The sequence below is a fragment of the Colius striatus genome, chromosome 4 (assembly GCF_028858725.1).
Source record: "Colius striatus isolate bColStr4 chromosome 4, bColStr4.1.hap1, whole genome shotgun sequence".
Taxonomy (NCBI): domain Eukaryota; kingdom Metazoa; phylum Chordata; class Aves; order Coliiformes; family Coliidae; genus Colius; species Colius striatus.
The window spans coordinates 44,625,984-44,638,221 of record NC_084762.1 but is presented as its reverse complement, the minus strand read 5'-3'; the positions used below and the strand labels follow the sequence as shown (position 1 = coordinate 44,638,221).

Here is a 12,238-nt window from a genome sequence, read left to right as displayed (position 1 = left end):
AAGGGACCTCAGACAAGAACATGAGGCTTTACAAAACTATCTAAACCCCTGTACATACTTACTCTCACATTTGTTCCCAGCAGAAATGGTTCCTGGTCTCCATGGTTTCTGATGGTAGCCCGGACAGCACTTGTTACAGCTCTCTCCACACGTGTTGTGTTCACACTGGCACTGCAATTTCTAAGAATAAAAAGTTTGCTTTCTTGAAATATTTTTTTAAATGGGTAATTCATTCAAACATTGACAAAACTATGCCTAATATCAAGACTTACTCCCAAAAATGTCAAGACCCACAAATATTCCACAATTAGCATTAGTCAATCATGTTGTATTAATTGTTGGTGAACAGCCTTTCTAGAACAGGAGTGCCAAATCTCTTGTGTTACAAGAGGGAGATTATTTCTTGTTGTGCCTCTTTAATTGTTTAAATTTAATTTCAAATGAAAAGACCTTGCCTCAAGAAAGTTACATTACTAGAGACTCACATGCTTGCATGGAAAAAGAAGAAAACTATGGCAAATAATTTGTGTGCACCGTACTGAAAGATTTCTTTTAGTCTCCTCTTTCTGACTTTAGGAAAAGTATTTTTTTTTTAATTGGAAAAGTTGTTTTGTGAAAATAAACTAATGAGATTAAAGATTACCTTTGTGATTTCATCCAGAGGGCAGCTTCGAGCATGGCCATAACAAATACACATGCCACCAACAGAGATGTCCTTTATTGAATAGTAATACTAAAAAACCAAAGTTGAACAAGGGATGAATAAAAAACATTTACATATATCTACATCTTCTCCTCCAATCTTGAAAATAAGATACTAGCATTGACTATTCTGTGACTTGAAAATTAAAATACATACTTGTAAAAATAAAAGAAGCTTTGAATTTTTACCACTTGGAGAATCTTTCCATTTCATGATTTTTTTTCCCATGTTTTTCCTCGCTAGTATGAAGCAATAACTGACTGTTAACTTTAAATAAGTATTCTTTACTGTGACAGTGTTGGGCCAGGTCAGATAGGGCTTTGAACAAACTGGTCTAGTGGTCTTTGCCCATCATGAGGGGTGGAACTTGATGATCTTTAAGGCCTCTAACACAAACCATTCTGTGATTCTATGTACAATTTCTCAGCTTCAGGAAAGACCACCAAATGTAATAGCAGACAAAATTAACTTGTAAAAAAAAGAAATCTTATTTTTTCCCCTATAAGAAGCCATGAAGCATAACAAATTGCTGTACTTCTAATTTCAGGCTGGGGAGCAAGAATATGTTTTCTTAAAACTCTACCTTCTCTTAAAAACTTGTGCACTCACTTCCAGGCCAGCTCGTTGCTACTAGTGTGTAGGTAGTGTCTTATTCTATACAAATTCTTAGCTTAAAAATTGGTGATACAGCAGAGTATAATCCATTAATACTGCCAGGTGGTGAGCAAAAATAACATACATAAGGAAAGGATTTATTTTTCAAGGCAAGGAAGAGGCATAAAATGACCATCTGGGTTCAGTTACAGCTGCAGTATCAACATGGTTGGCCCGTTTGTGTCCTGGGAAGTATTTGCTACAGGGGAATGAAAAAGAAACAGTTTTTGAGGATACTTCTAAGGAAAGAGTTCAAGACTCTCAGACCTAACAACCCTACAGTCATCTGGCTCAGGAAGGAGAGGTGGCCCTGGGTGGTCAGACATGCTGCTGCTTCTTTGAAGGATCTTGGAACCAGAGCAAACTAGCCTCGTTGATTTTGTATTTAAATTTTTATGTTTAGTTCTTTAGTTATGCACTTGAATTACAAAAAAGAAACCATTCAGAGTTCTATCATGAACATACGTCCTTAACTACAGAAAAGGAAGTCCAGACTGAGAAAAGACAGAGCTGTATTTCTCACTGTGTTCCCTGCTTCATCTCCTTTGTCTTGTTATCTTAAAGCTCACAGTATATGGCTCACAGCAGCTGCATGAGGCTTGAAGCTGAACAGGAAACCGACGCTAATCAAATGCTACAGTCAGAAATAAATAAACTAAATACAGAAGTAAAGGTGCTATTAAACACTTAGAAAATATCTGGCAATGTACAAGAAACTAAACACACTTGGTATTAACAACTGGATGTAGTCTTCAAAAACAATAAACACACAATCCTGAAAGCTGGAAGTGATTACCTTGGTTGTAACTGGTTGCACAGCGTGACCCAAGGTGAGACACCGGGATTTGAGAATCCTGACCAATGATGAGGCATATAGCATTTCATGCAAAATTACACTGAATAGTGCTAGGCAGGGCAGTAACAAGCCCTGGATTGCACAGCTGTATGTGTTTACAAAAGCTATGGGAATGCTTGACCTCAATACTCTTGTTTCCCAGCTATATCTCTGTATGCTTCCATGTTGAGCCTTTCTTTCTGGGTATTTCTTGATGTTATAATCTATCAACAGACTTGAATGTCAACCAGCCTGCTTCAGAGGAACATCTCACTTGCTCATGCTGTGCATTAACCATTCCCTATGACCAAGCAAGACACATCTGGACCAGCTGCCCAATACTCTGTGCTCGCAGTCTCTATAGCTTCATGACCAAGGCGAGAGTGAGGCTGTCTTGAAATTATTCACCAAACTGGTTTTATGAACTAGAGCACTGGGTTCTGAAATCCTCGATAAACCAGAACAAGTACTGCAGTTGCATCAAGCACCACCTCAAATGACATTTCTGTCAGTCAAATCTTTGTTTTTCATTTTGGTGATAAAGCATTATAAACACTGTTCCTACCATAAATCATTTACAGAAACAAATAAAACACAAAGCAAAGAAATAAAAAACAATTTTCATAAAACACTTCTTAAAAGTTGTTTCTGACAAGGTATTGTTGTCAGTAACGTCAAAAAGAAACAGTTCCTTCAAAAAGGACAGCAAGAATTATTTAACAACTTATCCAAACGACTCTGAATGGCAAGGACCAACTACGGCCTCCTCCTCAAACAGATCAGGAAAGGCTCTCACATGCAGTCATTGTGAATACAGCTTATAAACAATCAGCTTACCCTTCTGGTAACAATGGGGTCTAGCTCCTTAGGATCATTATGGCTGAGAGTCATGAGGTCAGCATTCAGAGTTCTAATACGCTGCAGTCGTAGCCGAATGTACCGTGCAGAAGTAAATTCCAAAAGCTTTTGTGAAGGATCATCGGCACTAGGCCTACCATTTATCAGCGATGTGTGAATCTAGAAAGAGGGACCAGTTTATTCATAAATAAGATTATGAGTCATTTGCAATAACAAACTTCTTACTGTGAGAATCAAAAGCATAGAACTTAAGCTTATTTTCCAACAACTTAGGATGATGAGATGTGAAAACTACCTGGAATTCCTTTCTTCCCCATCGTCTATCTGCAGGTAGAAACCCTGCTTCCTGGTTCACACAGTTCTGAAATCACCACTCTCAGCTTAGTATAGTCTCAAATGTCCTGGACTTTTGTGGCAACAGTATAAAGAGAAAAACAGTACTACAAGCTAATCCCTAGCTCCCATGGTCTTACTGCCTTGCCCTTATTAAGATGGAACATGTAACTGCCCATAAGCACAGTTTTGTCCTTATGGATTTTCCTTTGCAATTGGTAAAGATCCTATTGCAAAACATAGTATGCTGCACATGCTCAGTCTGGGTCATTCATCTTGTTCCTTGATGCACAGGGCTGCACAAGCAGCAAGGAGTATTCAGTGATATGAGCTCACAGTGAGAAGCCACAACAGGGATGACAAGTGAAAGCCAGGGTCTGCCAAGGACAGATCTACCCATCTGACCTCCAACTTTCTCACACAACCTCAATTGGTTCCACTAAGACAGCTTTTGGTATCAAGCTGCACAACTTATTCTGGCTACAGCCCTCTTCCTTCTTTCCAAGGCAATTTAGGAACACACAAGGATTTACTCTCACATGACCGTGCGGTTCCTGCTTCATTTTATGGAAGAAACTGAAAAATTATACCTTCACAGGACACAAACAAGTGTTAAACAGTTCACCTGGTGTTCTCAACAAATAAACAATCATGCTTCAGGCTTGTCAGCTACTTTTTAGAGTACGTAACATTCTTATGTATAAACAGGAATTTTTTCTCATACACTACTCTTCAATTTATAGTTTCAACTTTGCCCAGCACTGTCAAACTGTTCCTCTGAAAAACATTTCTAAAGATTTTTTTTTTATTAATTTAATTCTTAATTCTGAAGTGGAGATAGATGCTTCCCAGACAGCAATTGTCTTATTTCAAAAACATACCGACAGAGACTGCTAACATAGTTCACACTCTCAATATTATCATTTTGCCATTCACGGGTTATCACTATTCCTTCTAAATATCCCAACATACTCTGTTCAAAGCACTTCATTTTTCTAGTGCCTCATTCAGAAACTAATCATCACCCACTTTCCAACTGCAGAATAACAGTTGTGGAATCCAAAACTTTTTCAAGGCCAATGCTGCAAATTAACATCATCTTGTATAATATTCAGCTCTTGCAGAAACACACACAATTCTTCTAGTCCACTTCCTACTCCAAAGGAGGATTTACTAGATTTTTTTTTAGATCAATCTGTTCTTAAGACCACTGTTGGTGGTAAACCTATAGTCCTCCAATGTAGTCTATTGCAGATCTTTCTGGCTTTATTGTTAGAGAAACTCCTAATCTCTAATCCATGCTTTCGTTGGTGCGATTTCAGACCACTTCTTCCATCCTGTCACAGATACATAGAATAGATTATCCCTCCGCATACTCATGTTTCACACAACTGAGGACTGAATGTGCACATCTCATCACAATCTGTTCTCTCTATATAAACCGGTTGCTCTACATTCTTTCGGAACTCATGAAATGTCCGCATGAAATTAAAGGCCAAATTGTTGGTCAATTGGTCAAATACCATTGCACTACTTCCACTGAATAAAAATAATACATATAAATTCAGTACAGATGAATGCAGCTTTAGCATGGAGTACCACATCCTACTCCTATTTTTTTTATTACCCTAATTACAGTTGTAAAATTTGCTGGACCCAGCACAATCCTTTGATTTTCACAACAAAGAGAGGTCTTATCACCTTGGCATTGGGAGTTCTAGCATGTTCCAATTCCTTTTCATCACTTAGACTCCAGACTTAAAGATTCAAAAAGGCATGTTTCAACCAACCGACCTTACCTCCTATATGGTCTTTACTGCCTATATCTCAATATCCTCTCTACCCATGAATAGTGCCTTCCAGTGATGAAATGTGAAATGCTAGTCACCTTTTAACTCTGATTGACTGACTTGATCAGCAGAATTCTTAGCAGGAAAAGGAAGAAACAGTAGGCTTAGAGACTAAGACACTGAGGAAGAAATGGAATAATTTTTCTATGTAGACCGTTATATTTGGCTAATATAGTGCTTATATACAATGATATATTTGTGTTATATATTTTTGGCTTACTCATTCTCCATAATTCACGACCATTTCCAAACAACTGCCATTTAAGTCTTGGAACTGATCATGAGCTCTGATTTCATTATGTAAACTTCTGGAAGCAGATCTTTGAACAGTGTAAGTTAGATAAACAACAGAGCTTACAGTAGAGTGGTTATGTCTCTTCAAATCTGTAAAATCTAGCAGCTAAACTGGCAAAATGTCTGATTTGGCAACAAGTGTTACTATTCAATGACATCCACATTTAGATGTAACGTCTTTTTACATTGCCAATTTGTAGTTTTGTAGGTTTGTGTGGCAAGGTTTTGGTAGCAAAGGCTACAGGCGTATCTTCTTAAAAAAAAAAACAGTTGCCAGAAGCTTCCCCCATAGCTGACAGGGCCAGTGCCAGTCAATTCTAAGATGGACCCATCACTGACCAAGGCTGAGCCAATTAGTGACTGAGGTAACGTCTCTGAATAACATATAGGAGAAGGGGAAGAAGTTGCTGCACAGTTGCTAAACTGCAGCAGCAGCAGAAGGCAGAGAGAATGTGAGAGCAACATCTCAGACACCAACATTGGAAAAGAAGGGGGAGGAGATGATCCAGGCACCAGAGCAGAGATTCCTCTGCAGTCCGTGATGTAGCCCACGGTAAGGCAGCTGTCCCCCTGCAGTCCATGGAGGCCACCGGGGAGCAGAGTTCCACTCGCAGCCTGTAGAGGACCCCATGCTGGAGCAAGTGGATGACTGAAGGGGCTGTGACCCTGTGAGAAGCCCACACTGGAGCAAGTTCCTGGCAGGACCTGCAAACCAATGGACAGAAGAGACCACGCTGGAACAGGTTTGCTGTCAGGAGTTGTGACGTTGTTGGGAACCCAGACTGGAGCAGTTCATGAAGAACTGTAGCCCATGGGAATGACCCACATTGGAGAAGTTCGTGAAGGACTGTTTCCCTGAGGGAGACTCCATACTGTAGCAGTAGAAAGAGTGAGGAGTCCTCCTTCTGAGAGGAAGCAGCTGCAAAGACCATCTGTAATGAACTAACTGTAACTCTCAGTCCCCATCCCCCTGCACTGCTGGGGTAGAGGTAGTAGAAATCAAGGAAGAAGGAAGCAGTGGGGGGAGATGTTTCAAGATTCAGTTTCATTTCTCATTTCCCTACTCTGTTTTGACTAATTGTTAATAAATCAAACCAATTCACTCCAAGTTGAGTCTGTTCTGTCCATGACAGTCATTGCTGAGTGATGTCCCTGTCCTTATCTCGACTCATAAACCTCTTGTTATATTTCTCTGTCCCTTGTCCAGTTTAGGAGGGGAAGTGTTTTTAGGTAGAATGATTTCAGTGGGCACCTGGCACATAGCCAGGGTTAAACCACCACAGAGTTCTTTCACACCAGGATACTATAAGTTGACTGCTGAATGCTGGGATGCTAACAAATGCTGGACACAAAGAAGGTGCTTTTAGAGATCTGCTGGCCTGTAGGATTTCCTATAGCCTCTTACTTAAGTTCAATAGGTTGGCTAAAATCACTTACAAAGCATTAAATATATGCATCTTCCAAAGCCTGGCAAGGTTCACTAATACACGTTGTGAAATACTCTGTGCAGTGAATATTCCTGTCAACCATTCTAGAAATGAAGGTGCCACTTGTCCTTTACGAATGACAAGTTTTATGTGGGAGAAATGATCTGCTCGAGGGCAAGAAGGCTCTACAGAGGGATCTGGATAGGCTGGAGCGATGGGCTGAGATCAGTTGTATGAGGCCAAGAGCTGACTCCTGTAACTGGTCCACAGCACTCCAATGCAACACTATAGGCATGGGGCAGAGTAGCTGGAAAGTTGATCGGAGGAAAAAGACCTGTGGGTGTTGATTGACAGGCAGATGGACAAGAGCCAGCAGTGTGTCCAGGTGGCCAAGGCCAATAGCATCCTGGCTTGTATCACAAATAGTGTGACCAGCAGGGCCAAAGAGATGATTGTCCCCTTGTACTTGGTATTGGTGACGCCACACCTCAAATACTGTGTTTAGTTCTGGGCCTTTCACTAAAGGAAGAACATTGAAGTCCTGGAGCATGTCCAGAGACATGCAACAAAGTTGATGAAGGGTTTGGAGCACAAGCCTTACGAAGAGCAGCTGAGAGACCTATTGTTTAATCTGGAGTGGAGGAGGCTGAGGGGAGACCATATCACTCTCTAAAAAGACCTGAAAGGAGGCTGTAGTAAGGTGAGGGTCAATCTCTTCTCCCAAGTTACAAGCAACAGGATGAGAGAAACAGCCTCAAGTTGTGCCAGTGAAGATTTAGATTAGATATTAGCAAAAACTTTTCCACCAAAAGAGTTGTCAGGTGTTGGAACAGGCTGCCCAGGGAAGTGGTGGAGTCACTATCCCTGGAAGTATTTAAAACGTGTGTAGGCGTGCCACTTAACAACATGCTTTAGTTGTGGATGTGGCACTGACAGGTTAATAGTTGAACTCCATGACCCTAAAAATCTTTTGAAACCTAAATGATGCTGCGTAGTACACAGCAAATTAATTTGGTCATTTTTTTATGTTCTTATGTTTCTGCATTCAGGATAAAAACACAATGTTCTGGATATTGTCACCCAATTGCTTCTGTGTACATCAGGAAAAATAAACAAGAAGGAAAAAAGTCACTAAACTCTGGCATTCCTGGGCTTGGAGTTTTACCACCTTACAGACATCCAAGAGCCACTATTCATACAGAGTCAACCTAAGGGTTTTCTGGCTAATTGTGTGGAGAGACAGTTTGAGTTTCTTTCAACTGTTTCATCTAATCTGTGGAATATATGCTTACATCACTTCTATAAACATTTGATTCACTATCTTTTTTTTTCCTGAAACATAGTTTTAAGTTTATGTGAAAATTTGACACACTTCTGCCCTTAACTGCATACACTCCAGTCTTTTAACTGAGAAACAAAAACATATTGGCTTCTATTAAGCTAAGAGTTACTAGCTTTCTCTGTGGGATAAAGCTGCATTTATTATCACACTCTTACATTATAGCATTCACAACAGAATAACTGCTGGTTTTAATGTATCATTTCATTATGTGGCTGCCTCTATGTAGTAAATCACACAAGTACCATGAATAGGGTTTGTTAAAAGAAAGAACAATCAACAGTGAGGCTGCACAGCTCATAGCTCTTTTAATTATGCTACATCCATGAAACAATGCCAAGGCTTGTTTAGGAGTTCCAGTGTGCCAAGCATTTCAACAGTGGTTGCAGCTTTATCTCACACAACCAGGTGTTCCTAACACATGGGTTTTCTTTCTTAAGTGAAATCCTGGCAAAACATAGAGGCTCTGTTACAGTCTTTCAAGATAAAGCAACTAATAATTCACAGATAATAGTACTATTGGATAATGTGGTGAAAGAGAACAAAGAGTTTAGTAACAGGAATATGCAGATCCAAACACATCCTTCAATCCAGCATTTAAAACTTTGTTATACTGGTACACGCTATATAGTATCATTAAAAAAGATTAACAGATCATCTGGTAGTGCTGAGGGGGATTGCTGTAACTGCAATCCATGTGTTTTCAAATCGCTATCAGTCCATGTAGTGCTGAGGGGGATTGCTGTAACTGCAATCCATGTGTTTTCAAATCGCTATCAGTCCATGTTCTTACTCATAAACCACAAGTGCACAAACAAACATACCTCTCCATGTTCCAAGGGAACTAGTCTGGAATAATAAGAGGTGCAGATCACTTCATCATCCCTCTTGTAAGTTGGTGGCCCGATTCTTGGTGTAATATTATAACGAGTTAAACATTCCGAATCACTAATTGCATAGTACTGCCATGGTCTGAACTCTGTGCCATCTATAGAGCGTTCCAAAATCCAGTTTCCAGGTCGTGGAGCATTAGCAGCTTTGATGATTATATATGCAACTTGAAAGACCTAAAAAATGAAAGAAAGAAATTTTAATTTCATTATTATGTAAAAAACCACCAGAAGCAAATTGGATACTAAATTCCATTTTTAAATGTATTATAAGGTTTGCCCAGGGAGAGGGTAAAATTTGGTACAGTGACTCTGGATAAGATTTTTGCACAAACTTTTGACAAAAGGCTAGCCAAACGTTTTACTGGCAGAAATATGTACCACTTTATGTAAAAACTCTGAACATTACAACAAAACAATTGCTTCTGTGACTAAAAAAAGTCTAAGTGTATTCAGTGTTAATGTAATAGCTGAAATCTATATACACAATGTACATTTCAGGATTACTTGGGCATAACATTCTTTCATTGGGAAATGTGCTGTTTAGCTTTTTCTGAACCACTGAGGGCTTCAAAGAAGTGAGTTGTTTTTTTTCAAAACAGCTGCAGCCCAACAACTCTTTGTTTCACATTTTAGCTGGGAGGTTAATCCTCTCAGTAACAGCATTTCTGATAAGCTTTTTACACTCTGTATTTAAAACGTATGCGCATTGTAATTTTATTCTGTGTTAAAGTTATTTAAGTAGAAGACTGTCTACCAACACTGCTCAAAACATAGTGATGAATAAAATGAATGTGACGGATATAAGCATGAAGAACCTTATTTAAGAATAGTACCTCTTTTCAAATGTGTAGCGTCTAAGCTATATAGGTATACTGACTATTTTTTAACAATCCTGGAACCAGAGTGAAATCCCCATACACACAATAGCACTGTTCAGCACTTCTGTAAGTAAGGCAGTAATTAAGCTTATATCACCTTTTAAATGACCTTGTCATGGTGGCTGGATAACCCACAGTGGTTCCCTGACAGCTACAGCATTAGAGACTAACACTGAAGTGCACTTATTGTAAAACTGCTATCTTCTTCCTTACCTAATACCTGCTACATCATCTCACTTTAAAAGGTTGTCATAGCAAACTAATAATACTTCTGTATAATAGCTTAATGTTTCACACACACTGTATTATCAAGACACATTTAGATGAAAGAAAAACAGCATATTATTCAACCATCTTAGAGGTATGTCTTCTCACTTGAGCAGAATGCCAGGTCAGTTGGCATAATCATCACAGTTCCTGTCTGCATGTGCAGTATTAATACTTTATTGAGCTTCACTTTGGCCCAAATCAGTTCTTTCAGATACTTTAAATTTAAATATTTTATCCTTTTTTTACAATATAGATTAAAGTCAAAGCTAGAATAGCACCAAATAAAAGCATATTTTTATTTTATTGAGTAAGGAAATAAACACCTAGACAGAAACAGTAACTGAGTGTGTCTGTGTGTACAACTGAGGAAACTACTTTAGAAACAAAACACTCTTTAAGTGGAACAGAGCTTTGTTTAGGAGACCTTGCACACATGAGAAAGAAAAAAGAAATTGGCAATCATTGTCTTCAAATGGCTTACTAGATTTAATACTTTAAAAAGTCAAATTATCTCAGTTTTGATTAAAATCGGATGTAATTTAAAACTTAATAGTCACTTAAGTCTGATTTTCTTTTCAGGTACTCCAGTTTTATCCTTCAAAGCATCAAGCATAAATCAATAGAACATTTCCAGTTGTTTCAATAAATATGAAAATTTGCAGAAACTGAGGATTTAATCTACTGACTTATATCACATTTCAACAGTGCAAGTAGGATTAGGCAAAAAGAGAAGACAGCTTACTATTTAGTCACAACCTCATAGTCTTAGAAAACAAATTTCTATAGGGTCTGTGAACCCTCTGTTCTTCATCACAGTCTTAAAATTTCAAGTTTAATGAATAGTAAGAATTATAATCCAGCTTTCATGAATAGTCCTTTTTAAATAAAACTTGCATGATGCCAACAAGCTCCAACTGAGGAAAAAATACTAAAATACATGCTATTAAGGGGCAAAGAACAAAGTACAGGCAGAATCCAAGACAAGCAACATATAGCCTGGATTTCACTGATTCAGTTGGTGGTAGTTATGTGTCTGCTTTGCACTGAGTCATGCACAGGCAGAATCTGGGTTATCACCATTTTGGTACCTCTAATCTGAAGATATCTGTATGTGATGAGTCACTTGTATGGGTATTTTCTGCATCACAGAAGAGAACTGCAGAAAACTACTAAAACTAGGGAAGTTTTCTTGATTGAGCTTAGGAACCACTTTGCACCTCCAAGTTCCTTTCCATCTTGGATCACACTCAAATGCTACAAGATGCAAGCCTGGAACCCACTTTTTTTTTTTACCTGTGTCATGGTAGAAAATTTCCCTCAAAAACTCTTCCATGTCTTTGTTTTTCCTCTCTGCTTGCTGTCGTCAGCTAAATTACTTCCCTACTTATTACACAGTCGGCTGAACAACAAATGATCTACTTTTGATTACATTGAGATTTGTCAAGACCCATTATAGTCTGCAGCTGATGTTACTAGTTTTAAATCCAGTTCCAATTCTCCTTCACCACAAACTAACTGTAGTCACTGCTGCAGAAATAGAAAATATTCAGAAGAGTACAAAAGTTTAATTTATTTTAAATATTAAGTTTCTTGATGGGGAGCAAAGGGAAAAGCTAGTTAAAGATAAACATTTTCCCAGCAACTGTGCACATATTCAATACACAACTCAATAAAATAAATCTTTTCAAGTCAATATTTTTCCAGAAAACCAGCATCCATGTTTGGTTCTCAAGACATTTAGGGATTGACTTTTCCTGCATGGCTACAGTTCACCAACAACTCTGTAGTGGTTCTGTGTGGCCAGGTTTTGGTAGTGTGAGGCTACACAGGCACCTTCTTTAAATAAAGAGCTGCCAGAAGTTTCCCCCACATCTGATAGGGCTAATGCCAGTTGGCTCAAAGAT

The 12,238-nt window shown here is 38.7% G+C and overlaps 1 protein-coding gene across 1 annotated transcript in view; it reads right to left on the bottom strand.

Annotated features, from left to right (window-relative positions):
• Positions 1 to 12,238, bottom strand: part of LAMA1 (laminin subunit alpha 1) — a 104,428-nt gene that overhangs the window by 65,249 nt on the left and 26,941 nt on the right. The window contains exons 4-7 of the mRNA XM_061994834.1: positions 9,118 to 9,360; positions 3,030 to 3,209; positions 644 to 733; positions 63 to 180 (exon numbers count right to left, since the gene is read on the bottom strand). Of these exons, the coding sequence (XP_061850818.1) occupies positions 63 to 180; positions 644 to 733; positions 3,030 to 3,209; positions 9,118 to 9,360 (631 nt within the window). The remainder of the gene's footprint in view (positions 1 to 62; positions 181 to 643; positions 734 to 3,029; positions 3,210 to 9,117; positions 9,361 to 12,238) is intronic.